At 42.8% G+C, this 27,478-nt stretch overlaps 2 protein-coding genes across 2 annotated transcripts in view; both read right to left on the reverse strand.

The window, feature by feature from the left end:
- Nucleotides 1-2,007: 2,007 nt before the first annotated feature.
- On the reverse strand, nucleotides 2,008-8,427 carry LOC306810530 (sterile alpha motif domain-containing protein 9-like; the record flags this gene model as incomplete). The annotated part of the gene is given in 14 exon segments (XM_079323216.1): nucleotides 2,008-2,101; nucleotides 2,103-2,962; nucleotides 2,964-4,019; nucleotides 4,021-4,080; nucleotides 4,082-4,699; nucleotides 4,701-4,904; nucleotides 4,906-4,926; nucleotides 4,928-4,990; nucleotides 4,992-5,039; nucleotides 5,041-5,096; nucleotides 5,099-5,146; nucleotides 5,149-6,678; nucleotides 7,202-7,248; nucleotides 7,693-8,427. Coding segments are annotated over 13 exon segments (4,662 nt in total). The 5' UTR covers nucleotides 7,206-7,248; nucleotides 7,693-8,427.
- Nucleotides 8,428-10,576: 2,149 nt separating this feature from the next.
- ERN1 (endoplasmic reticulum to nucleus signaling 1) overlaps nucleotides 10,577-27,478 on the reverse strand; it is a 30,259-nt gene continuing 13,357 nt past the window's right edge. Inside the window, exons 3-22 of the mRNA XM_079323854.1 lie at nucleotides 24,248-24,281; nucleotides 23,691-23,763; nucleotides 22,964-23,036; nucleotides 21,747-21,869; nucleotides 21,025-21,126; nucleotides 20,346-20,607; nucleotides 19,704-19,782; nucleotides 18,851-19,013; nucleotides 17,484-17,602; nucleotides 16,962-17,153; nucleotides 16,163-16,418; nucleotides 15,411-15,501; nucleotides 14,913-15,102; nucleotides 14,357-14,456; nucleotides 13,722-13,921; nucleotides 13,364-13,511; nucleotides 12,779-12,906; nucleotides 12,092-12,215; nucleotides 11,759-11,826; nucleotides 10,577-11,654 (exon numbers count right to left, since the gene is read on the reverse strand). Coding sequence (XP_079179980.1) covers nucleotides 11,448-11,654; nucleotides 11,759-11,826; nucleotides 12,092-12,215; nucleotides 12,779-12,906; nucleotides 13,364-13,511; nucleotides 13,722-13,921; nucleotides 14,357-14,456; nucleotides 14,913-15,102; nucleotides 15,411-15,501; nucleotides 16,163-16,418; nucleotides 16,962-17,153; nucleotides 17,484-17,602; nucleotides 18,851-19,013; nucleotides 19,704-19,782; nucleotides 20,346-20,607; nucleotides 21,025-21,126; nucleotides 21,747-21,869; nucleotides 22,964-23,036; nucleotides 23,691-23,763; nucleotides 24,248-24,281 — 2,732 coding nt within the window. The 3' untranslated portion in view covers nucleotides 10,577-11,447. The remainder of the gene's footprint in view (nucleotides 11,655-11,758; nucleotides 11,827-12,091; nucleotides 12,216-12,778; nucleotides 12,907-13,363; nucleotides 13,512-13,721; nucleotides 13,922-14,356; nucleotides 14,457-14,912; nucleotides 15,103-15,410; nucleotides 15,502-16,162; nucleotides 16,419-16,961; nucleotides 17,154-17,483; nucleotides 17,603-18,850; nucleotides 19,014-19,703; nucleotides 19,783-20,345; nucleotides 20,608-21,024; nucleotides 21,127-21,746; nucleotides 21,870-22,963; nucleotides 23,037-23,690; nucleotides 23,764-24,247; nucleotides 24,282-27,478) is intronic.

The following is a 27,478-nucleotide window of genomic DNA, read 5'->3' on the forward strand; positions in this document are numbered from 1 at the left end:
TGCAGTAGAGAACCCTTGAAGGGACACTGCTGCTGTGCAGAAACTCTTAATGGACATTTGTGCTCTGGCTCTTTGAGCTCTGGCACAATCTGAGGGGCATTTGGAACTGCTTTGTACTAAGAGCTGCTTAGAGCAAAGGCAGTTGTTGCCCGGGCAGGTTAAAGCCCTCCCAATGTGAACACGACTGGTAGGAAGTAGGAAGGGTGGGTCTGTACTTGCCCTTGCCCTGTGAGCCTCAGCTGGTCCTGCAACATGTGACCCCAAAAATTCATCTGGAAGTTTACACTTTTTCTCTAAAACTCGCTTTTTCTTTTTCTTTTTTTTTTGTTTTGGTTTGGGTTTTTATTTGTTTGGTTTTTGTTGCTGTTTGGATTTTTGCTGGGTTTTTTTCCTATTTTGGGGGTTTTTTTCTGCGGGGAATGAACTAAGGAGTTTGAATCTCAACTTTTAATTTCTTAAAAGGTAGAAGTGGGCATATTTGAAAAGCAAGACCCCTGTTCATACCTCAGCAACAAGACTCAAGCTTCTGCAGTAGTGTGGGCTCCAGGGCAAAGCACTGCTGTCTGCAGAACTGAGCTGGGTGTGCAGGCAGAGTTACAAGATAGACCCTCTTGGCCAAGCTGGCTGTAATTTTTCATCATGGTAACGGTTCCTTTTCAAAAACAAAATCTGTGCTTCTGCCACAGCATTTGAGCAGGTTCTGGATCATGAGAGCAGTCCCTGCTTTGCTTTTCACTCCCATGAAACTTATTTTTCAGTCCTGTTTCTGCTCTGGGTTGAAGCCATCCCAATGCCCCAGGCTCGACCAGGACAGGCTGCCTTTGCCCAGTTAGTCTCAAACATACTCCTGTCCCCTGTGCCGGGGCTGGGGAGCAGGGGGATCTCTCTGGCCATCCAGCTCATGCCTGGCAGTTGTTTCTGCTGAGGCCAGAATGTGAAGGCTTGGACTAGACAATAATCTTCATTCTTCCTTCTGAATTCACCATGGCCTGCAGTTTGTTTTAGAGTTTTTGGCTGTGCCCTGATCTTGGCTGCAGTTTGAAAAGCAAATCATACCTAGCTACTGTTGGAAGTATATCCTCAGGTAGGGTAATAAATCTCATGTAGAAATGGTAATCCTTTATAAAACATATTTATTAGATTAAAACATTTACATGATGAGATTTTGGCAATTTTAGACACAGTATCTTCTATCAAACAGTGTGAAACTCTAACAAGGCCCACTTTTGTTATTAGAAGCTGAATGTGACATCATGGTTGCAATCACAGCACTGAAAAACTCCTTTGCATTTTTCAAATTGTACATGTATAATCTAGACAAATTTGAGTTCTTCATTCTGTGTTATTCCTTGAATGATTACTAAAAATCATTATACCAAGTGCAGAAATTGCTTGGAATATGAACACAAGTGATTACAAATAATCATTTATGTCACCCATGACTGCACCCCACCCCAGATACAGGTATGGCTAGTAAGGTAATACTTACACAGAGAAGCAGTGTAGGAGTTATGCAGAATTTGAGACCTGGTTTTTATCAGTCCTTATTGCAAAGTCAGCTGTAAAATTGTTTCCATACTGATGGTGGCTTTGCAGTTGATAGTCATTTCATATATGGTACATGTTGGAGAGCAGTGTATGTGATGTGAGTTCACTTTTCTGTTGCTGATTCAGAAAGCAAAATGTAGTTACACTGGACAAATTATTTTACTGATTAAGATTACCCAGAAATTAATTTCAAATCCTAATCTGTGGGGTAAGAAAGGGATCAGTTGTTGTCTTTCATTTGAAATCTTGCTTTCTCTAACTGCAAAACTGTCAAAGGTTTGGCTCAAAGTTCACATTACTCGTTTCAAAATATTGTGGTTATTTGGTCACTACTATAGTTGTTCATGTTCATTCTGATTTTCTTGTTGCCTGGTAGTTACCCAGGCCTGTCCACTTTTAAATGTGAGACTGGACATTTCCAATGCAGTACCCTCTAAGAGCATGTGCTACAGTACTGTACTAGCTACTAATTCTTCTCATGGCTGGATCATTTTCAACCTCAATATTGAAAGCAACAAGACCATTGAATGAAAAGCCCAAATAAAAGTCACATTTCATTTCCAGCAGGAACTGATTCATGATGGAGTGGCAAGATACGGAGCTCCTTCACATGACCACGTATAAATAAATTCCTGTCCTTGGTCCAGCCAGAAACTCTTTTGAGATTGTCACGAATTATGGAAATATTCCATACAGTTCCATGCAGCCACTTCATTCTCCTCTCCTCTAAGGATCCCACCATCAATTTATCAATTTTATTTTTGTGCACAATCTTACTTAAGCCATAACCCTTTCCCAAAAAAAAGGGAGTGTAGATTCTTTTTTTTCTGGTGGGAACGTCTTTCATTTTAATGTCATATAAGCGTTTCAGGGTTTGAAGGGCTGAAGTTAAAATTTCATCTTTTTCGGGATTAGGCTCTTTGTCTAATGCTTCATCTGGCCAGTACAGCAAAGTGAGCAAGAAAAAGGCACTTGCTGGAAATGGTCTTTTTCCTCTGACAAATTTTAGGCTGAGCTCACGAAGAGTTGGCAGTGGAAGGAGTTTGGCTGATCCTGGTGCTAAGCAGGCTAATGTGATGTGGCTCAAAATAAAATTGATCAAATCATTGTCCTCCAGCCTGTTTCTCAGTGGGTTTTCTGGATATAACCTAAGGATCTTTTCTAGCTTTTCAGCTGACCTGTTCTCTTTCTTATCTGTTAAGAATGACAGGATATTGGTGACATTTCCTCCACCACTTCCATAAATAGTCATGCGTCTCATGAGCTGAGTGTCAGGACAATTCTTGCTGTCAGCAATAAGTGATTCTGAGAAGAAGAATTTAGCATATACTGCTGACTGTCTTCTTAGCCATTTTCTGGGATTATGAATTAGTTCCTCCTTATCATCATTTTCATCATCCTTCTCTTGGTTTTTTTTCTGTTTGGAAATAACTTAGTTCTTCTGAAATCCATTCCAGAGCATTGTACAGGTTCTGGCGCAAGCCTTTTAAGCGGGAATGAAGCGTTCCCCAAGTTCTTCTTATGTCTTCAGGAATGTAATCTGTGGTGAGATATTTCACAAGCTCAGTATATTCCCCCTCTGGACTTTTGGCAAATACAGGCAGTGTGGACAAAAATCGAAGAAGGCGACAACCTACTTCTACTTCTCCATAATAGCCAGCATTGTTCATACTTTCACGTTCTTCCTTTGCTGCCTGTTGTGCAGCCCTGAAGCATTTCATAGCTTTAAGAGCAATCAGTATAGTCTCAGTGATCTTTTCAGGACTGTCCTCCTCTGCCATTTTATCCACAGTGAAATTAAACAATTTCCTGTAGACCTGACCCTCTGTATCCAAAATATAAGAATCATTTGGCAAATGCGATTTTGCGACCTTTGCCCAGTATTTCGCATCTTCAAATCTTTCATTGCTGTAATTTAGTCTGGCAAGCTGCTGGGCAAAAAAGGGATCTTTTCCAAGGAGTTCATACGCAGCTTGTAAAACGGCAATGGCTTTTTCACAGTCTTCAGCTTCACAGACGTGTTCAATGAACGGGGAGAAGAGAGTATCAGTATTGTCGCCCCTGCTTCTTTTATCACGTCGAATAAACAGATGTCTGATAAACTTTATGAATTCTTCTCGTCCAAATCTGTTTTCGAAGAGTGCCTTTTCCTGAAGAAGAGTTGTCGCAAGTTGACTTAGTGATTGATTTCCTGAAAGCTGATACAGAATTTCTTTTGCAACCAGGCAGTGTATTATCCTAACAGATGAAATATAAGTGGTACTTTCCCTTAGCTCAATAAAAATCATTCTGACTTGTTCACTCAAGTGATGTTTGAAATCATACGCTCTTGCTTTACTCTCTGTATATGCCCCCAGCCCCAGAAAAAGCCTCACAGTGTGACAGTGAATGTATGAATTGGGGACATAGCAGTTGAGCAGAGCCACGTAGCGCATCAAACAGGTGTCACGAGATGAAGGGTCGATGCCTTGGCAGCATGTGCTCTACTGTGTCTGACACGTATGTTTTATTGAACCTCCTCACACAATCAGCACAATGTAAGTATGAATTCTGCTTCACCATATTTCTGCTGCAGTTTTTCAAGTTTATTGTTGAACAGATTTTTTTCTGACTCGGTCAGTTTGTGAGTCACAGCGACTGTGTCCAGTGGCGAAGCCTTGCAAAGCCTTTCAGGGTTATTGTAGCGTCTGCAGCATATGAGGATGAAGTAAGGCTTGCAGGTATTCATTTTCCTGGTTGTTACAGCCTCCATTAAATCCATCTGTAGTTCATCAAAGTACTCGTCCTCATAATCTTCGATCAGGAGCAGCACAGGGAAACAGTGAGTGATCTCCTTTTCTTCATAGTCTCTAAGGGCGAGCACATGCTTGCAGACAGTTGAATGTGAATATGAGGTCTTGATAACAGCACATCTAAAACGCTTTCTGTTTTTCCATAGAACCTGCCGTGCTATTGTGCTTCCACCACTCCCAGGATGGTGAAATATCTTTAGTTTAGCCACAGAATAATTTTGTCCACTTCCTCGTAAAATGCCATCCAAAAGTTTGCTTGCCTCTGTGCATGCTTCACGTTCAATGATATCCCCACAGAGTTTTTTATCAGCAAGCCACAAGTTTTCCCACATGATTTTTCTCCCACGATAAAAATTTTGTTTCTATTTCTTGTTTTTGTTCTTCAGTCCAAAGATTTAAGTTGATATCATCACATTGGTCAGCACAAAGGATTTCTAGGGAATACAGTTTTTCTTCTTCCCGCAAGGGAAGTGTACACACGCCTCCAGTGGAAGCTGGCAGGTGTCTGGGTTGGGCTGTGGAAGGCAGCATTGACTGGATGGTGGCATCTACGTGACTGAGCTTTCATACCCACAACGCTGCATTGTTTCTAGTGTCTCAATGCTGCAGGATTCCTGAGCTAGCTGAGCCCACTTTTTGTAATTTTCTCTGGGACTCTGTAATGCAGACGATGTACTCCATGCCATTCATCTCTGTATAGGAATTCCTGAAAAGTGTCCACAAGTGGTTTCTGCACTGGTGATAGCAATAGAAAAGCACAATGAAAGAGCCCTCTGGCAGAATTTCCTCACAGATACAAGTAATACTTTCTTCAGGTATTTTTTTTTGGTTCTAATCCATGTATTCTCATCACAAGGTTTTTCATCCCCAAGGAAGTCACTGCGCCCATTGCAGAATATCCAGCTGGTCTGATCAAACAGTTTCTGAGAGGGAGAATTATCAGTCTTAATTTCTTTGAAAAAATCCTGTAAAAAATAAGAACTTGTTTCATGGTGCTCTTTGTATTTGCTGTACAGCCCTGACACATTAGAATCTTCATCAAAGTCAAAGACACAGAAAATGTTCAAGTGCATTAAAAAGTTGATGTGGTTCAGATTATCCTGTTCACATCTGTTTGTGACAAGGATGTACCGTAGGGAATCATCCATGTAACTTTTGCCATCATTTAATAGAATTGATAACTTTCTTCCTAAATCTTGAGGTATTTCTGTAGGTACTTGTGTGCTGGAGAGCTCAGCTCTCTGTCTGTGAGCATCCCTGTCTTGTGTAGCTTGAATGAAAGCAAGGAGTTTGTTACGTTGCACAGGTTCAGACTTTGCACCTAGTCTCTGGTAGAGAGCTGGTTCTTTGCTCAGGATCACCTTCTGACTGCTTTCATTGTATTTGGGCAAATGAACTTGAAAACAGTTGTTCTTTACCAAGCTGTATGTTGGTTCAATGTCAACTTCCACTACAAATCTTTTTTCCTCTGAATCCTTTGAAATCACTTCAACAAACACAGGTCGGTGAATACATTTCCATGCAATTTCTTGTAAATCATCGCAAAAGCACCTATCTATATAATTCAATGCCTCAAAAAAGTCTTCTCTGTTTTTGACCTTCACACCAACGATCTGTCCATGTTTCCAGGCCTTGTCCTCAACACTGTCCATGACACCAAAATGGATGGTGCCATTTGTTCGAATGTTCATGCAGGCTGAAGCAAAACGTATCACTTCAGAGGCAAATTTTGATTGCAGTTGATCTCTGCTCAGTTCTGCAGCAATGGCAAAAGATTTGTATTCGTGGCAAGGCACGATTAAATCACTGACTCCTGATTCTGGAGCAAGAACTGTGTCTTTCACATATTTGAAATCAGTATCCTCACTTTTAAATGGTCGACATTTTCTAAGCTCTAAAACTTCATCAGCACTTTGAGGCTGGGATTTCTTGCTGCTTTTTTGCTTCTTGCCAGAAGTAGGAGCTGTGTTCTCGCTGCTGGTTGTACCCACAGCACCAGAGCTGCCTCTGCTGGCTGTGCCCTGAGCAGGGGCAGTGCTGGCTCTGGCTGGGCCTGTTTGTGCATCTGTGCTGTTGCATGTTTCACTGCTGGAGCCATCAGCTTGCTGTGCACTGTGCTGGAGCTGCAGAAGTTCATTTCTCTCTTGGATTAAGATGTGGATTTGGTCTTCCTTCATTCCTATGTGTTTGAGGAAAGACTCATCCAGTTTCATCAGTGCTGGACCAGTCACTTCTTTTGCATGTAGTTTATCCACATGCTCCTTCTTGATTCGAGTAGATTCCAGCCAACATTTGACATGGTTCTCATCCCATTCAACCATAGGTAATGTTTTGTAATCTAGAAGTTCAAAATCATGTATTATTAATATAAACTGATGTTTGTTTGGTCACACTGTTAGATTATTTTCTTTCTACCAGTCACTGTGAGAGAGCAGGTCTTAACTTCTCACATATGTCAGTTCTGATGACAAAGTATCCATAATCTTATTCAGAAGCAGTTATAAACAATGCTGCAAGACTAGTAAATCAGCAAAGCAGGAAACTAACAAGGAGACTTGGAAGTGATCCTCAAAAGGAGTCAAGGAAATAACCCAAAATGTGTTTTGCAGGGAATGATGTGATAAGGTTGATGAGAATGGACAAGGCTGGATTCCCTTTCCCTAAACTGGACAGGTTTAGGTAGATCATGTACCCACTTGAGTCTGGTTATTTTCTGCTAAATGAGGATACCATCAATACAAACACTAAGATGATGACACAAGTACTGATTAATTCCCTACTAGAGACGACTCCTTTGAATGCAGATATTAAAAAGCAAATTGCAACATGCAAAGTAGAAATTTTCTGAAAGCAATACATACCCATTGTCTTTGGTGAGGGAAATCCTGCACTGTTAATGAACAAAACCCTAGAGGTGGGGAAAAGGAAGTCTTCAGATTTACAGTTCACATTCTTGTTCAGTTCTGACTTTGGAGTTCTATTTTCCCAAGTTCTCCCCACCTTTTTGAGCCAAGGTCATTTCTATATCTCTAAAAGCTTGTTCTTGTCAGCTAAGCTGCTTCTGTGTGCCTGTTTGAAGGCAGCTGCTCCTGCCTCTGACACACATGGTTGTGAAAGAAATAGGGGGTTGCTGGAGAAGCTTGTGCTGACAGCTGAGCCCAACAGTTCCTTCTGTTGGAGAAAAGGAGGCCCCTCATTACTGTATCCCCCACGTTCTGTCTCTTAATTTTTATTGCTTTTTTTTCACTTTTCCTGCCTTTTGTTCCTTCACACTCACTTTTCCCCCTTCGTTCTTTGGTGGGTACACTCTCCCCTGCTCCTTCCCTTTTCCCCCATCTGTTTTGGTGCTTACCAAAATTTCCAAGGAGCAGTTTGACTCACTGCCGAACCCAGCAGAAGGTTTTCTGTTTAGTGGGGTGTCCTCGCCTGAGTTGTGACATCCTTCCTGTGCCCAGCCTCCATTCCAGGGGTTCAGATGGGTGGCAGCAGGAACAGCCTGTTCTGTAGTGCAGGAGGAATGGGTTAAATACACCTGCTCAGTGTGACAGCAGAGATACGAGACATTCCCAGTCAGCAGTGACCATCCACAGCCTGGGCACCAGGTCACAGTAAAAGTGCACTGGGGGTGGTGGTGTTTCTTTTACTGTGGTGTGGAGGCTCTGCTCTCTGGTTCAGCAGGTGCAGGAGCTCAGCCAGCTCCACCCCTACAGCTCGTGGTGCTGAACAGTGCTCTCTGCAAGTGTAAAAGGTGCAGCCACCAGTGCAGCTGGCCAAGGTCTCCACAGTATCTGCACATGTAATGGTGGTGACTGAGCGAAGGGGAAAAGTGTTCACTTCCCGTGTTCACAGCTTGGCAGGAGGTGAGTTCAGCAGAAAGGGGTGCTTTGGGGAGATACTGATTCTGGGAGAATAGGGTGTGATGGAAAATCCAAGTGCACATTAACCCTTTTTGCATCTGGTCAGCCCTGTGTCTGAGGCACCAGCATGGCTGGAGCTTTGGTGTGAGCAAGTGGCTCTGAGGGGAGAGCCTGTTATGGGACTGCCCTGATGTGCTGTAGGTGTAAGGCATCCCTCAGAGTAAATAAACAGGCTGGTTATGAAAATGGTGGGAGACAGATTTCCACTGACACTTGGTGAAGCCTTCCGTGAGAAAGGCGACTAAAAATGTCCCTGAAATACCGATCTTTCGGTGCCTTTGGCCACCTCCCAGGGCTGGGCTTGTACCGTGGGTCAGCCTGCGGTGAATCCCGTCCCTCCCTGGTCTCCCCGCCCCGCCCGCTGTGACAGGCGACGTCACGAAGCGCTTGAGAGCAAAGAGCCCGGGCGGGAATCGAAACTGGAGCAGAGGCTGAACGGAGCGGGCTCAGGGCTGGGGGAGCACGGCTGGGGGGCCCATGGGGCCCCGACCCCTCCTGGTTCTGGCAGCAGTCGGGGCTGGCAGTGGCTTCTGCTGCGGTGTGCTCTGGGTGCTCTGGGCTGCACACACGGGCAGGGACGGGGTGCAGCTGCGGGGGTGCGGGCAGAGCTGTCCGAGCCCCAGATGCTCGCACAGCCCGTGGAGAGCTGCCCAGCAGCTCCTACCCCGGTGGGGCGGCAGTGCAGGGACATCCTCACTTATCCTTAAACCTGCTACCAGTAAAGTAACCCGCCAGGCTGAGAATGACCCGCAGCGCACCAGGGCTTACCTTACCGAGCCCGCGGATGGCCGAGTGCTGCAGCGCTTCTGCCTGCAGGGACCTTCCCGTAGGAGGAATGAGGGAAGGTGCTCCAACAGCTCGAGTGCCAGGCTCTGCACGGGCAGCAGTCTGAGCACTGCGGGTGTTCTGCAGCTCCTGCGGATCTCTTGAAATTTAGTCCGGAAATAAAGAAGAAAGTGCTTTAGACAAACACTCCTGATGAGCTGAGTCTCCACCCCCTTTGCTGTCAGACCCAGCAGCCTTAGCCCCACCAAACTAGCTATGTGTCAGGAATGGGTGTGGCACATGCTTATTCTTTCCTTGTATTTAAAACTTTTGGACCCACCTCACTTACTGCCTTCTATATGACCTGCCTTCTCACTCCAAGCTCCCCTCACCAGGTAAGTAGTGCAGAGGTTGACAGTGTCATAGAGCACAAGAGGCTCCTCAGCCCAGCCCTCTGTGCTGTATCAGAATTTGGGGCTTTCTGTTTCCTGTAAAGCACGTGATCAGTTATCAGCTCAGTTTCACCAAACCCATTTATTTATAGATATTTCTTTATCACACAGCAGCACAAATTCCTGCTACTTCATCTCACCTGTGCACCTGCCTCAGCCACCAGGCTGGTGGGGGGGCTGGTGGTGCCTGGGGACTGTCAGAGTAACAAACGAGGCTCCTGGGCCTTGGGGGATGCTCAGCGCTCCCCCCCACCTGAGCAACTCCTGCATCCTGTTGCATCAGCAGGCAAGGAATGGTTGGAGCAGGCAAGGAATCCAGGCTCGTGTCCCTTGCTGAGGTCTTGGCCCCTGGCTCTGTTCTGAGCTCTGCCAGCTCCAGGCTGCTGGGCTCCCTGGGCACACACTGGCACTAAAAGCTGTGGGGTTTTAGTCTGAGCACAAGTCTTTATTTAGTAGATTTATAAAAGACCTTTACATGAGAAATACAAAAATATGAAATAAGCTTTGAATCTTTTTTAGGTCAAATTACCGTTATTTTTTTAAGCTTTAGAAACACGTAACCTGCACAGTTTGGCATCTTAGGCATATTGCTCTCACACATTGTAAAAGTAGGAAAAAAACATCCTGTAAATTATCTCCAGAAAAGTTGCTGTACGTACCCCATCGTACATATTACTGGCAATAATTTATTTAAGACAAAATGGCACAGTCATACAAATCCTCACTTTGTAATTTCTCCTTTAATGAATTCCATTGAAAGATGCAGTATCACTTTCCTCTTCCAGTTGTTTTCTGATGATTCAATATAAACACAAAACTGATTAAGACTGATTTGGCATGCTTCATACTTGTACCACTTGGATTTGATACCACTTTGTAGTAAAAATTAAATAAATATAAATACATTAAATAAATATATTGTAAAAGAACACTTCAGCTACATTAGAATTCAGCATTTCTTCATCCTAGCACACACAATGCTTTGTCTCAGCTTCAGGACCAGCGTAAAGAAATACTGCATCTTTAACCACATCCTCCTGTGGATGGAATTACCAGCCACACACAGGAAAAGGGGTTCTTCAGCTCTATGGCACCCCTTAAACACTGCCCTGAACAGCTCTTGGTTCCTGTTTAGCTCTTTTTCCCAGGACTCCTCTCACCCCTGGCTTTGTGGCTCTGCCCTTTTCTTAGCCCTTGAGTGACATTTGCAGTTGATGAGCCACAGGCAGCTCCCAGCTGCCATTGGTGTTTGCTGCAGGCACTTGAGCAGATCTGGTCTCATACTGTGAGTTAAGTTGAGGACTTCACCCTCTTCTGTGAATACTGGCTCATATTAAACAACAAGGCTTATTTTCAGACTAGACAAACCTTGAGTTGATGTTTCAAGTCAGCATTTCTTAAAACTGTTTCTGTTCAAGTATGAGGGACTAATTTTCCAGGGCAGTACTAATTAAACAGAAATGGTACTTTCATACCATTTTTTGGATAATCGTGAATGGTTCCCTTTACAATCACTGTGGTGTGCCTAATGCCTAATGTGGCAGTAGTGCAATGGCAAGTTCAGATGACTTGCTACAACCAAAGGGCTCCTTTTGCACATCTGAGTCCCGAGTAATTATATGATTTCAATCATTGAATTAATTTTTTTTTTGGTAGTAAAACATCTGTTACAAAATCACATACAGTACAGGGATATTGGGTGATGGTTATATCCAGCTTTTGCTCTTCATTTCCACAGTCTTGATAACAGCCTTGGAGTCAGTAACTCCATCCCCAGGGCTCATCACTTTACCACTCGCGCCCTGGGCTCCACCAGCTCCTGATCCAGCACAGGCACAGGTACAAGGCACTTTTTGGAAACTTGGTTTCTTCAAAGAGAGAGAATTCAGCTCTTTGATCCCACTTTTCCCTGCTAAGGATAGGCCTGTGCTTGGAATGTTGGTCCCAGAGAAGAAAGCTCCATCCCTCTCCTCTCAAACCACATCTCCTGTAAGGCTCAGCTCTGCAGAGTCCTCAGCATAGTAATGCTGGAAGAGTCTTTCCTGGCAGCAGATGTGCATAGCATGGTAGGTGTGCAGGAGCAGGCGGGGGAAACGAGCTGTGAAGTAACACACAAAATCATCGGGGATGGAGCCCAGGGTCTCCTGCACTTCAGCAGGCAATTCCCTGTAATGGTGCTTCTGTGGAGGAAAACAGAGGAGGGAAAAGCTCAGTCAGAGGTTTGCTCAGAAACCTCTTGTAAATAAACAGAGCTGTTGGTGTTCGTGGACACAGTAACCTTTACCTTATTTCTCATTGCCCTCAGAAGGTCCCGGACAGAGCCACCTTTATAGGATCTGAATTTTCGAAGATCTGCAAGAGAAACAATTTTTTTGGGGTTTTTTTGGGTTTTTTTTTTGGTGTTGTGATGCAGTTTTAGGTGCTGGGGTATGTGTCTGCAGCCACAGATCCTTGCAGGTGTGGTTCAGTACATAAACACACACTTGCATTTGAATAAACACTTTACTGGGAAGTAACAGTGATGTGCCAAAATTGAGACAGTGTTAGGCTTACTCTTCTGTCCCAGCAAACTGGGAACAGCAGGTAATTCCCAGTCTGATAAAATGCTGTCCATTACCTGTCTGAAGAGGAACAGTGATGTGCTCTCTCCAGTCCATTTTCACCACTTCTCTTCCACCTCTTTCTAACTGCTTTACTATTTGACCATCTAAAGATTCTTTCTCTATCCGGTCACTAACATCCTGGAAGAGACATTCAGATTATTTCTAGTTTTATTTCCAAGTTTTTCCCAATATTTTCTAATTGCTGCTTCTTGCCAATTACAGCCTGTCCTGGCAGTAAAGTTAGAATTCCACTTAACTCCGTGACAGTGCTTGGGAATAGGATACAGAAGTTTCTGGGATGATTTGCTTCATCCCCTGCCAAAGCCTTTTTAGCACAGAGAAGATAAGGCTGGAAAGGATCTCCAGCCCTCAGCCACTTCCCACCCCACATCAGGATTCAGTACATGTTCACTCCTGTTCTTGAAAACCCTCCTGATTCTCTGTGGGTACTGCAGCTGCTAGAGGACACCTTCCTCCCACCAACTGACCTTGGTAACACCAGCTCTGGCCCCCTCTGGAAGATCTGCTGTAAGACTAAGCCAATTGCTTAGGAACTCCACCCAGATTTTACAACTGGGCTGCCTCACTTCTCACAGTAAGGCTGTGGATTCTATGACCTCAAGCACAAAAGAGTGACTGAATTAAAGATCTGAAAAGGTCTACAGGAGCCCTGAGAACTGAGAGGAAAGATCATCACAAACCTGAAAGAACTGGAGCTGTTTTTCTAGACTCCAAAAGAAGGGGTGTTTGAGCACACAGCTGGCAGATGGCCTTTTCTGAGGGTCCATGTTTATCATCTGCTCTATTAAATCACGAGCAACAATGTCTTCTGCAAGGAAGAGCGTGCAAGGAAATTTATTTTGCTTTATTTTCTCCATGTTGTTAGGCTGTAGTGAAATGTAAAATTTTATAATTTTATAATATTTTGTACTTCAGAGATTCATTATGGTCTCTACTTCCTCCTGTCCTGCTGGTACAACTGCTGCCCTGACACATGTGCTGGGCAACCAACAGAAAGAATATCAAAGTTCAAAGAATATCAGAGTTCAAAACTCTCTCCCACCCTTTAAATAACATCACAGGCAAGACTGCAGAGTTCCAAATTGTGTATTCCAGAGTTGCTCTGGGGTACTAACTCCAAGAACTTTAGGCCCTTTATTTCAGGAGAACCTGAGGAGTACAATTTTCTCTCTGCCAGGCTGGGAGTAACTGTGGGCCTTGTCTGCCCTTGGTGTTGGTGTTCAGCAGCCTGAGCTGCTCAGTGATGCCTGCAGTGCAGTCCTTACCATGTCTCCCTGCATCCAGAGCCTGCAGGCTGTATGCTCCCAGCAGGATGTTGGCTTGCCGCTGCAGGGACTTGCCAAAGGGATGGCCACCTTCAGACACCACGTAATAGAAGACACAGCCAGCTGAAAAGATGTCCACGGTGTAAGTCTGCAAAGAAACAGCCTTCAGTAGCACTGACGCCTTTTCCCCCGGAAAGCTCTGATTCTCACAGGGTGGTTATTTTGCATCTGAGAGCAGAAGGAAATTTTCCAACTTGCAGATTTGAGCTGCAAGGCAGCCTGGAGGCCCAGGCACGGGGTGCTGCCTGTTTTAGGGTCTGGCCTGGTCCTGGGGAGTCTGGGAAGGGCGAGGACTTACAGGGTTCTCTTTGCAGTCTTCACTCAGCATCTCCGGGGCGATCCAGCCCTCGGTGCCCGGCACGCCCGAGCGGCGGCTGAAGCTGTGCCTGCCCACTGCCAGCTTCTTGCACAGCCCAAAGTCTGAGATCATGGCTTTGACCTTCCCGTGGGCATTGGGCATCGAGATCAGGATGTTGTGGGGCTTCAGGTCCCTGTGGACTGTTACAAACACCCACTTACTCACTCAGGCAGTCCCAACAATCACTGGAAGTTTTAAAGTGGATTCCACAAAGCTGAACCACCATTCATTAAACCAAAGTCATAACTTCAAATTATTTTCATTGGTAATTTCATTTTTTTTTATCCCACCATGTTTTTTACGACTCCTATCTGAAAACTTCAGCACCCTGAACTAACAGTAAGGACTGGCTTTAGTACTCAATGGCTGCAGAATATTGCAGGGACAAGGCCAGTATCAAATCACAGAACCACAGAATGGTTTAGGTCCAAAGGGACCTTAGAGATCATCTTATTCCAACTCCCCTGTCATAGGCAGGGACACCTTCCAATAGGTCAGGTGAACAGAGCACTACCAGACCAATTTCTCTTTATTTTCCAGCTAAGAAAACATCCTGAAAGGAGAAGTGTTCTTACCAATACTCAGGGAGTGCAGGTAAGCCAGCCCAGACGTTGTCTGCTGCAGGAGAGTGATGGGTTGTAAGCCATGGTGGCTGAAGGCCTTCTGCTCAACATACTGCAACAGAGAACCAGGAGAGTCAGCCACAACACTGCTTAGAAACTGCATAAATAATAAATCCATACACTTCACTCCCCAAAAGAGATGTCACTGGATAAATTGTGCTAGCTGGTAACACACAGCAAAGAGCCTTTTTTGTTTTGGCTGAAGGTGATGATCTCATGCAGAACTGGAATGTTCTGTGCATTCTTGAAAGAATAGTCTTCAAAGTCTGCATGGTAGGAGGGGGAGGATGACTAGACGGGGAGTCCTTTACAAGAAGTTTAAAATCAAAGGACAACAGCTTCCATCCATAAATCATCCAGGGATGTGTTTCCATACCCCTGTTCTAGGAACATGGAATTGTCACAGAAGTGACAGTGGGAGTGAATGGAACAGCCCCTGTGCCAGGCACTTCAGCAAGCTGAGCCCAAGGGCAGGGAAGGCCTGGCAGGGAGGAGCAGCCCAGGTCACCTCCTGCAGGGTGGCAGCGCAGAGCTCGATGGCGATGTACTGGAACTGCCGGTCCCTCTCCGTGCAGAAGTAGCGGATGACGTTGGGGTGCTCGTCGGACTCGCGCAGCAGCTGCACCTCCCGGTCTGCAAAGCTGAAGCACTCGGGGAGAATCCTCTTCACTGCCACGTCACGGTTATCAAAGGAGCCCCTGCAGCCAGGGAGGGAAGGCACAGCAACCCTTCACACTCAGAGCACGTACAGAAAATGTGACAACAGAAGCCATTGCAGAGGCCAATGAAAACATTCCCTCGCTGGAAACAAATACATTTGGCCAGTAAACACTTCTTAGGGAAGTAAAGTTGTTTTTTGTTACTGAAAAAAACGCATGAAAATATTCCAGACACATGCAAAAAGTTTCATTTCTGTTAGATGTGAAGGCTTTTATAAAAAAAACAAAGTAAAAGGACCTACTACAAGCATAACATTGGTCTGTTTAATGCACACGTTCTCTTCTACCTGTAAACAATCGTCCCTTCGGCGCCATGTCCCAAAACATCTTTAGGGTTAAAAGAAATCTTGCCAACAATCACTCGGTTTGCTTCTTCATCTGAACAAGAAAAGAAAAACAAGCACTGGTTTAGGATGGGGCAAGGCAACTTTTTACAACTACACAGACTTTGGAGTCAGTCTATAAAAGTCCTTTAGCTCATGTTTAAATTGAACACACATACAATCAAAAGAAATTAACATGTCCACATTAGTCTGTGGTGAAACAGTGAGCCAATATCAAGAAGCAAAAGACATTTACACACACCTTATGGCTCATGGCTGTGAGAAATGAGTGGTTTTCAGCAGCCAGACTCTTTCTAGAAGTTTTTATATGTTGAATTCAGAAAATGCTGACTGACGGTTATAGAAGTGGGTTTAGTAGCCTTTGAAGGGATAAATAAATGTACAGGAAGACCAGGCAGGAAGACTGTGCTGCCTGATCCCCATTTCTTGAGTCCAGTTAATCATCTTGAGTATTTAAATGAGTATCTCCCTGGAATGGCTGCAAGTGACAGGAACATACTGCCCTGGGGAGCACAAGCCCTCAGCTGGCTGTTACTGTAAAGCAACAATCCTGCTGAGGTGCAGGGCTCAGCATGAATGAGAACAATGGTTTTTCATTTTGCTGAGCTATGAAGTATTATCAATAACTATTTTAATATATCATCACACAGACTGGGGAAACAGAGACACAATAAACCACACTGAGTCAACATTACCTCCCTCTTCTTGCTCAGTGGAGAGGCAGCTCCCAACATCAGATGTGGAGATGTTGGAGTAGGCAGAGTGGTTGGATGCTCTGGGGGACAGGTTTGGGGTGCTGGCAGCTGAGCTCTCTGTCCGGCCATACGACGTGTCCAGGAAATCTGCCTCAGGTGGGAGGTCACTGGGAGCACCAAAGGGCAGCTTCTGCTGCTGCAAGAGCTGGATCTTCTCTTCCAGCTGATGCTGCCTCTGCTGCTGCTGGTGGACACTCTGTGAGAAAGGACCTCAGTGAAGATTTGACAGTCAGGTCACGCAAGGGAACTCTACAGCTACTCTACAGCTCTCCTGCCCTGTCCCTGCCAACCACAAAGGTTGGGGAATGTTCATTCACAATTTCTATTTCATTCTGGACTTCCATTGCCAAGATCAGAAATCACATGGCTTGGTTAAAAAAGCTGTTACCAGGTTGACCAGGTGTCTTTAAACCACAGAAGAATAAAGGCTTTGATCCAAAACCTGGAAAACCTGACAGTGGTTGAGGTGAGGAAGAGAGGAGTGAAGCCAATAGTACTGAGATCATATCCAAAAAGAGTAATACCTACAAAAACCACAACTGGTGGATGAAAAAGAAAACCTCTCCAGAGCTGGCACATATGGCCCAAGAAATCCCTGTTAAGTCAAACTTATGCCTTTGCTCCCCAGTGCACATGTGTGAAGGGGGAAAAATCCCTGGAGTGTGCCACAAACTCATTTCTGGGCTCTACAATGTTCCTGATGGTCCCAACACTGAAAAGCACATCAAGTCAGCATTACCATTGGGTAGGTGATGATAAAAGCCACCCAGCCCACAAGCAGGAACGTGCTGAGGATGATTGTGGCCATGTCCTTCAGCATGGAGTCCACCGGAGCCTCCGGGCGCAGGATGGGCCGAGCAGGAGTCTCCTCCATGTCCCTTGGAGCAGCTGGAGGCCCTTCTGCTGAGGAACCTTCAACAATGTCAATGACCTGAGGCAAAGAGAGCTCTGTTAGCTCAGTGTCTCTGTGAGCAATGAGGCATTCATAGCCAGTCTTTCTGCTACATCCTTTTCAGTCATTTCTAAACCTACCAAAGTCAAAGTTTTGCATTTGGGGAAAAAATACTAAACAGCAGAAAGCCTTAATTCTGAAACAAGGAATGACACTTTCTCATACCAGTGATTCTATGTGCTAAGTACACGAACATCTGACAAAAAAATGTGAAGTAATTCCATGCAGTTTTCCTTCTGTGTCCTTCCCTGACTTCCACTCCTTTATATATTTCTCTCATTCAGTAAGATAATTATTCTCATTACAAACCTCTTCAATAGTGGCTTTCTCAGAGCCAGATGGAATCACATTTTCAGGCCTCTTTGGTAAGTTGCTTGGGAATTTCTCCAGGATCTTTGTGGGGGCAGATAATGGTGTTTCATGGTGCCCTTTAAATAAAACACATTTGTTGAAACAGAAAGTTGTCCTTTTTTTGGAAAGATATACTCGATTGCAGCATCTTTTCTGAATAGTGGGAACATCACAAAATATGATGCTCATGTATGGAGCAGGAAAGAGAAAAGAGAGGGAAAATGGAGGGCAGAAGTCACTGAGAGCTGCAGAGGAACATGAACTGTTTCAGGGAACTGCCTGACATACTGCAGGAGAGAGGGTGTTAAGAACTGATGCCTGGAAAGGCTGAGCAGGAACAGAGACTAGACAGGGCAAAAGGAATCAAATTGGTATTTATTGAAAGGATTCACCTTGGGCAGTGCAAGAGTCCAGCTGGGGTTACACCAAATCACATCCCAGATGGATCCTGGTCACGGGTTTTTACACTTTTATAAGTTTTGGTTCATCTACCTATTGGGGTTAATTGTCCAATTACAGCTCCAGGTTATGAAGTCTCAGCCCCCTGGCTTGCCCCCTTCCCTTAGCTGTTGTTTTTGCTTTTTGGGTAGCAGTTGTCTTTGATTGTCTAGCTGGGAAGGGATTATTTTGTCTAACTACCCTGTGAAGAGAATTTACTAGCACCTAACATGAAGTTTCAGTTACACACCAAGCAGCAGGGAATCTAAAAAATAGAAAAGCTAAAACCCAAGGCATCACAAGGAAAGGGATCATAGGAAGAGAAAGATGGCTGAAAGATGGCTTCAAAAAGCTGAAAGTTGCACACTGGCCCTGCCCTAGAGCTCCTCTCACATATATCACTCAGTTATCACCAGTCATCACTTAAAACTGAACCTCAGACACTTCTTAATTTTTAAAGCAAAATTGTAAATGCACTGAAAATTCAATTCCAAAATTCAGGGACTTGGGACACACAGGACAGGCTGACAATTAATAAACGTTATCTTCAGCCTCTGTGTTTTAATCCATTCACAAAATGGAGAAAACATGACTGTCTGATCCAAACAATGAGAATTAAGGTAACAGCATGCACAATAAAAAAAAATCCTAACAGGCCCAAATAGAATATTTACAGCAAATAATGAATTACTATACCCCTCTCCAAGGGAGGGGACAAATGAGCAATAAATAACTTTCCACACATGGAGCACTTCACCTTGTCACAGAATAAGGCAGTAGCCTTGGGAAAAACAGAAGGCAGGGGGATATATAACACATTACTTTATATGCAAATTAGACACTGTTACTAGAATTCAGTAATTATGGCCAGGTAGGGCCTCCCACACCTATCAGCAGCCAGTCATTCCAGTAGTTGAGCTTGTGCTTTTCCTTCAGCCTGCCCGAAAACTTCACATCAGTGCTGGGCGTGATCACACACTCGCCGTTGTCCTCAATGGTGACTCCTTCTGTTTTTGGACCCTCCAGCAAGGGAATGGCACTGCCACGGGGCTGCAGAGACATCAGTGTTACAATTACTGTCACTGTGACCTTAGAATATTTAAATAGGCAGCTAAATTAAAAAGCTGGAGGTCAAAATGGGTGGGCAAGCAGACATTACTGGCAGCAAAGTCACTGTGAGTAAACATGGCCATTAAGCCCTTAGCAGCTGCTTCCACAACCTTGGACATTGGACCTTTTCAGGGATATGTTGCCTGGGAGATGAGATTACTTCTTTTTTTGTTGTTGTTTTCTCCTAAAGTTAAACAGGATCTGTATTTCCTACCTGGCAGCCACAACGAGCTAAACAGAACTATGATGCAGTTTCCTGTCTGTGAGGAGTTACTTTGATGAACAGAATAGCAATTTTAACATGAACCACAAAGCACCAACAATAGCAGTAGCCTCAGGTCTGCTCCTGCTGAGCCTGCCTGGCACAGTTCCTGGGAAGCTGCAGTTACTGCTTTGCAGCACTGGAAATTATTCCAGAAGTATGCTCATGCATTCTATGGTTGTTAATTGTTTCAGGAAATACTTATTTCACTACGCATTTCTTGATAGAAATCTCAAAACCCTCACATTTCTGTAGATGTACAGGCTTCAGTGTTTTATTTTCTATTTTAATTTAACATAATTTTATGTGTGATTCCATTTCAACCATTTCCATAAAGGCACCTTCCCACCTGGCAGCTCCCCACTTACCACGACTGTGACTCCCTCGTGCACCATAGAGGGCGACGCATACAAGCTCGTGGAGTATTTCCCTACGTACAGGGTTGGGCTGCAGAAACACAGTCACTGTTAGCAGCAGGCAAATGGATGTTACCATCTCACCTAAAACCTGGGCAGCACAACCCTGCAAGCCAATGCAGGAGCTTCCCAAATCATCAGTATTTGAATCTTGAAAAGACTGGATCTGTAAAATTATTTGAAGTACTGCTGTACTATGAAGCCTTTTTGTAAATTATGAAAGCATTGTCAGTTCATTATTCACAGCATTGTCGCTCATTTAACATAACTTGTGTCCTATTCCTTCATTTTTCAATAACTGACATTTGCCAAAATTATCATAGTCTGAAAGGTTTCACATTAGGAAAACCAATTTAATTCCACATTGCAAGAAATGATTCCACATCTGATAAAACTTAGGACCTAAGTTTATAAGTTTTTTGGTTTGGTCTCTGACTTTACATGCAGAAGATCAAATATTATATAAAAGAACACCTGGAGAACTAGAAATGCTTTTATGCATTCTTTTCACCATGTTGCAACTTGTAGCACAACCCTTAACTGTTCTGTTAAAAGCTGAAATGGACAGTGAGAGCGGCAGAATCTCAGGCTCACGTTAGTTTGCTCTTGGTCTCCGTTTCCTTTGGGAAGGGATATTTCCACTTGGTGATGTGTCCGACCTCCCCGGACATGAAGGTCAGGTAGCGCAGGGTCTCGATGCCCACGTTGGTGTGCAGCACTTTCCTCAGCCCCTCTCGCTGCCAGATGTAAAAAGCCACCACGGGGGACGCGTAATTCTGGATCCACAGCACGTCCCCAGACTCGCTGTCCACGGTCACCACCAGCCCGTCCCCGTTGGACACAAAGTGGGACATTTCTGCAATGCACACACGTGTGGGGGTTACCTGGATCCTGTAGCTTTAATCCTGCACAGGCACAGCTCTGCTGCAGTCACCATCACACCTTTCACTGCACAGTGCCTCAGCAGCAAAGCCTCAGCAGAGCTGGGCTGACACAAGTCCAGCTGCCAGTCAAGAGCATTGCAATCAGGTTGTGCACCACAGTTCAGATTTGCTGCCTCTCCTGCCATTTCTCACTGATTTTAAGGCATCACACCTTCAAGAGCTGCACCCTCCTGGATTCAAGTTACCTGAAGCTACCTAACAGGCTTTAGACATTGCAGTATGTGATGGATAAAAATGTGCAGAAGTACACATGCTGCACAAAAAAATCAGAATATTTTTCCCTATATACAAAACTCCACTGCAGAAGGAGACAGCAATTAAATTCTTACTGTATTTTATGTCTTCATCAGGCAAAGTAGCTGCATAATCAAAATAGGTGGCATTCCATCGCAGCTCCTTCTTTTTGGTGTCATACATTGTGATTGTGTACTCTGTTAAAAAATATACAGTCTGTGAAGCAAAAAAACCTATGAGAGAATAGAATCAATCTTCTCAAATCTGATACTCTCCTCAAACACCACACAGCACTCACTGCTGCCAGCATTTCATTTTCCCAACACTATCCCACTTAAGGAACACATTGATAGAGAGGTTAAAGACTGTAAAAGACTGTTAAAGACTGTAACATTTATTTCTGTTTCTAGTGAGCACATCCATGGTGTTGGTCTAACTTCAGCAGTTATTTAGCACACTGCAGTTATGATGTGAATGGATCTGCTCTATTTCCATCTTCTTTAAACAGCTTTTTAAAAGCTGTATGTTACAGAACAAACAGTTCACAGCTGGTACTGGAATACACCATTAATTACATTACAAATGCCTCTTAGTCAACAAAAAGAATAATGATCTACTGCCAAAGTTTAAAAAACATTGTCTCTCTGCGGCTAAGGTTAATAATTATTCTGTGTACAGTCTAAAATCATAATTCACACAAGTTTTTCCAAGAAATAAACTTGAAAACCTGAACTCACCATAGGGTCATTTGTTATAAGCCTAAATTTAAAAAACCAGAATTTTCTTTTAAACTGCAGGAAAAAAAAAAGCATATGACCTGTTCTCCCAAGATACAGGAGGGATGTTGATGGGCAAAGACTTTCTGCAAAAGAGGAAGTCAAGGTCTGCTGTTTCTCCCCAGTCATGAGGTCAACCACATACCAAATATCCTGCTTTTTACCTGAAATCATAATTTACACCACATTACCATTCAGTTGGAAAAACTGCACTTCCATTCAGCTTTTCAGTCTTCTTTTTTCTTTAGTAGACTCAAGGATTTAGCACAAATAAAGCATTTTTAATAAAACAGTTTTTCATAGTCAGGCTTAGTTTCATCATTTAGCACTACTGACAATCCCAAATACTGACCACAAACCCCAAACCCAAATACAATATTTAGAAATGTAAAGACTATTAGCTGAATGATTTTTTCACACATACAGCCTAACAGAGCTCTGAGTGCAGCAGATCCCAGGAGACTGAAGTGCTCATGGTGAAAGATAGGAGGTGGAAAAAACAAGTGGGGGTCTGCACCTTTCAAATTGCTAAAGGATTGTAATCCAAACATGCCTCTCAAGACTATGTGAGCCATGGCCTTAAGAATTTCTTTGAAGTTAATACATGTATGTCATGTTTAGAAGCTTCAAATAACATTTTTCTCTCATTTACTGGCAAGACATGAAGCAGAGAACGATTGGCCCTTCAGGAGATTTAAAATCCCTAATACTAAGCTCACTCTGATCTTCACATATTTTACTGTTGTGATAAGTAATAATTATCCTTTCTTCTCATTTTCTCCTCCCAAATCCATGTGCAATTAGAATGAGTCAGGACAGTGAGCAATACATTTATTATTTGTACTATAAATGAAGTGACTATCTCAGACAATGAAGGATGTCTAACTGTGGTGCAATGGGATTTCTAATTTTATCCTAATTATCAGGCAGTCAATGTCATCTATAATCATATGAAGATTTTAAGTAGAAGTCATATTTTGTTGAGAGACTGCATCTCAAGAAACCAAAAATCCCCATCCAGGCATTTCACTGCTTAGAAAAGGTAAAGGTTTTCTCCTTCAGTAAAAGCAATTGGGTTTTAATCATCACACAGTAACTGCATTCTATATTAATCAGATTTTCTGTCATCAGAAAGATTTAGGAAAAACCATAATTAATACATTAAATAAGGCCTATTTCCTTCAGTTTGTCTGAAAGTCTCTAGATTTTGTAGTTGGTGAACATCTTAAAATGTAAAGGAGAGAAAATTTGAGCTCACCCATGTAGAGGATCCCATCAGAACTGCGACAGGGAGATGCCTGCACCAGCTCTGGGATAGTAAATGGAAGTTTCTAGGAGAAAAACAAACAAACAATAATTTTATTGTTTTTTTCTATTGTTTCTATAATAGCTGAGAATTCAGCCAGAGTAAATACTAAAATATTTAACAATACTGAAATCCCTAAGGGAAATCATAGCAGCTGAGGAAAAAATTTTTGTAGGAAGCCAAAACTTTTATCTGAGTATCACTACAAAGTTTAAAAATGAAAGTCAAGCATTAGGCAGCTGTTGCCTGCGTGGATTGGTGATGAATCTGAAAGGTTCAGCATTTTTGTTTGCTTACTAAATCCTATAAAGACCTTCTAAAGGGGTTAGCACTGAACATGTATTAATCCTGCTTGTGGCTGATGGTTTTAGAAATGTATTTGGGGAGACTGACACATCTGATTGGTTATTTTGGGTACATTTCCCATCAAATCACACTGAGATTATTCAGAATTTGGATAACAAAACATAAATTTTATTTGTAATTATCATTAGTTTAGTGAGTTACAGAAAAGTTGTACATGGGGACAAGATGTGGTGTTGGTATTTTCAAGTAGAAATCACTTCTTGATAATCATGAGGTAGCAACATTCTGCTCTAACAAAATATAAGTTTTCCTTCTGCAAAGGAATGAGGTTGACTGGGGCACTTTTTAGGAGAAAATTTAAAAATATACTTACAGTCAAGCCTTCACTGTTCTTGCCACCAAGTGTGTACAAACTGCCATCATTTGGGTCTGGAAGAAATGCTGGCCTAGGATTTAAGCAGCAATTATAAATGATAAAAATGTACTGTGCTTCTCAGAGAGCAGGAAAGAAACTGTGGTTAGCACTGGCTCTACAATAAGTTCATCTGACATTACATTTTTTTGAAATTTCATTTATTAACTGTGAAAATTAAAAAATACAAGAAAGTTTCAGAACTGATAAAACATAAGACCACCAATGTATTTGAATACACAAAGACCAAAATGTGGCAGGCAATGACTCAGGTGAAAGCTTTTAAATTAAACCTAAAAGCTCTTAAAATGACACAGATTTAGAACAAATCCAAACAAATAAAACCAGAGAGCATAAGGAAGGCAAAAAACAATGAAAGAGTTGCCAGAATTAAGTAAATTTGAGAGGTAAAGGGATCCCTACACACAAACTATACAAAGACCCCCAGACAAATTCAAATCCTAATGTCTATGGTTCTATGATCAAAAAAAGAAAGGAGATAATGGAAACAGACTTACTCTTCCACATGGATTGGCACCTGGAGGACAGGATCTGCACACAGAGAAAAAAAAAAGTCAAAATACTTGCAATTAAATCCTTGAACTCACCAGATACAGGATTAAGTCAGGTCTGTAACATCTTGCTCCTTTTAGAAAGGCTGATGCAGAGTTTGAAAGTAAACTCCCAGCAGCCTCCTCTTGTTCCTGGAACTTGGTTCATAAAATGGGAAACAAAGCACTTGAGAAAGTCTTCTGAAGTCCTTTGATCAGTTTTACCAACACTAAATAACTCAAAATTACTGAGAGCTTATAAATTCCTGAATCACAGGATTTTCACTCCTGATGCAAACACCACAGAAGTATCCTGATTTATAAGACATACTCCACAATTTCCAAGACAAACATGTGCTATTAATGGCTATACTGGCAGAAAACACCTCAGAAGTCAAAAGGATGCAATCCTCTAAGTATCTCCACTACCACAGATTAAATCAAACTCCACTGGAATGAGTCTAAGAGGATGAAACATGACCAAGCAAACACTGGTTTTTACCTCTTCTGTCTCTATGTAAACATCATGATGCAACAGGAAGGAAATAAGAACAAAATCCCTGATGTTTTGCCAGCCTTTGGCTGGAAAACTGGCACAGATTCTGGGCAGCCTGAGTGTACTGGGATATCTGCAGAGCTAAGCAAGACAAGAGCAGGAAATTCAGTGTTCAGTAGCCAGGGCTTACAGAGTCTGTACCACTCTGCAGGGCACAGCACCACACCAGCTGCTGTGATGGCAATGGGCTGCAAGGATGACCTGGTTTTACATGGATTAAAAAACAGAACCCCCTACCCAAGCAGATCTCTGGCTGCAACACAGCTGAAAGCAGCAGCCACCCAAAGAAGCACATTTAATGCCAGAGACAGAAAGCAAGCAGGCTATGAGGGATAACAGTACAGTTATCTTTATTTCATTGATTTCTTCTTACAACAGTAAACACTCTCAGAGTAGCTTTGTTCAAAACATAACTACATGTAATTTTTTTCTTTAAGCCTAAAAAATGCTACAGGATATGCTCCCAAAGGTGTCAAAATAAACTCCATTTAATTCACTGAGAACTCAAACACATATCAAAGGTCCTAAGAATAATTAACATTCAAACAAAAGAGCTTAATGACTCATCTTCAGTATCTGTCTCGACAGACCATGCTGCTGAGTCAGACCTTTTATTGCATTAACTACATCAAGCAATTCATTTCCATCCCTAGTTTGAAGAAACTGGTTTCAGGATATGTTGGGAGGGACTACCCCCCCACCCCTTGTTAATTATATGTTAATTATTTCTCAGTGTTTTCTTCAAGTATTCCACAAGCTTTATAATAATACAACACATGGTGACTTATATAATCAGCTGTCCATCTCCAGGGAAAAGCAAAAAAAAAGCATTTGCTGCCCATCATATAAAGTGGATTGACTTGAGCTGAGCTGCTGGGTTGAACTACCAAAAGCAAACTGAGGAGTTTGTGGACGCAGGGTATCCCTAAGTCTGAGTGAAATTACCTAAAAGAAGAGAGATATTAAAGACCAAAGGCAAGAGGTTTTGTAATCACAAATGCTTCATGGCAAAGGAACACTCAGTTTTGTGAAAGAAACAGAATCATCAATCAGAACAAGTGACACCTGGCTCAGAATAAGCAACACCTGGCTCAGTTAACTAAGATTTAATGCAAATGCTACAAGCATTGTTAAAGGCAAAAGCCAAAAAAGCTTTGTCTCTTGATTAACTGATACAAAGAGTGTCTCACTTGGTAATAAAATTAACTCTTGCCTGTGGTGACAGTGACTGCTGTGAGACAACAGCAGCTTCACCAGCAGTGCTGGGGCAACTCTGTCCTATTCCTAAAAATCCCCTAAATGGTCACTAGGAGTAACAAAGCTGCACAACTTGTTTTTGAAGTGACAACTGACTGCATATTTATTGTTCAAGTACAACAGTGCAGATTTTCTATAAAACCACTTTCTAGTCAACATGGGTAAAACATAAGACTAACTAACATAAATAGTTTCTTGGCAGAATAATCCTCAGAAACTTTTAATTTTAATAAAAGGACTGTTTCTTCTCTGAATTAAATAGTGGTGTGAAAATGTTATATGAAATTACTACAATCTGAAGGAATCTCCAACTTTGCTGACTGTACTGCTACTGCCAGGACACATCAGCAGAACAACAGACTGGGATTGCCTCAAACACCTCAGTATTTCAGAGGGTTTTTGGATTTCTGATTAATTTCTATGCATGAGGCTCTTCATAAGGATGGAGGAGTTTGTTTTCTAAAGTGAAAGAAATTCTTCTGTCACTACTAGCACCATCCTCCTGGAAAGACAGACTGTGTAAAGCCATTTCTCCATATTTTTAGTTACTAAGGTGATGTAAATTTTCTCATTTTCTTAACACTTTCATCATCTTGAACCCAAGTTGTAGCTCTGCACAGATCCTTTGAAGACAGACAATAAACTTCACATTCACTTTCATGTGGTTTGGGACCTGTTCCAACCTCTATTTCAAAGTTTGTTTTGAAATAAGAACTTGCTCTGAGATAAAAAGAGAATCTTAAGTTCAATTAATTGGTGCCAGGTCTTACAGTAGTTTTCATATGCTTGAACACAGACCAGTAAAAGAGGGAGCCCTCTTGTGACTGAAGTCACCTTTTGCTCCACAAGGGGTCAAACAGAAAAAGGTCTTGCAAAAGTCAGAGCACTGATGCCTTTTCTCCTCTCCAGCTGCTCCCCACTCAAGTGTTGACATGATGGGACTGAACCACATCACTCTGCTTTCAAAATTCCCTGGACTGCAGCTCCCTGTAGTTGGGTAACTCCTGATCTGCTCCTATACCAACAGCAGTGGTGACAACCACTAAACAAAGAGCAGCTCTTCTATACTGGAATGAAAGCTGGACAGAAAATGTGAAAAAATTGAAAAATACATCTCTCTCTCTCCCTAAAGTATCCATTCCATGTAGTAGAGAAAAGCCAAATTCTTGAAGGTCCTACAGAAAGATTTTTCCACTTTCTAGGCTAAGAAAACAGATGTCAGAACAACTCTGGAGCATGGTGAGGGTGAGGTAGGAAGCATCCTGTAAAGATCTCCAGTTCTGGAGAGATTGATTGATGGGTTTCTATAGATACTTCCATGGGTTTCCAATTTTTTTTTCCTGCAGCTTCCACTAAGACTGATTGTTTTACTGATTCCTATATTA

This window comes from Erithacus rubecula (genome assembly GCF_903797595.1).
Source record: "Erithacus rubecula genome assembly, chromosome: 20".
Classification (NCBI taxonomy): Eukaryota; Metazoa; Chordata; class Aves; order Passeriformes; family Muscicapidae; genus Erithacus; species Erithacus rubecula.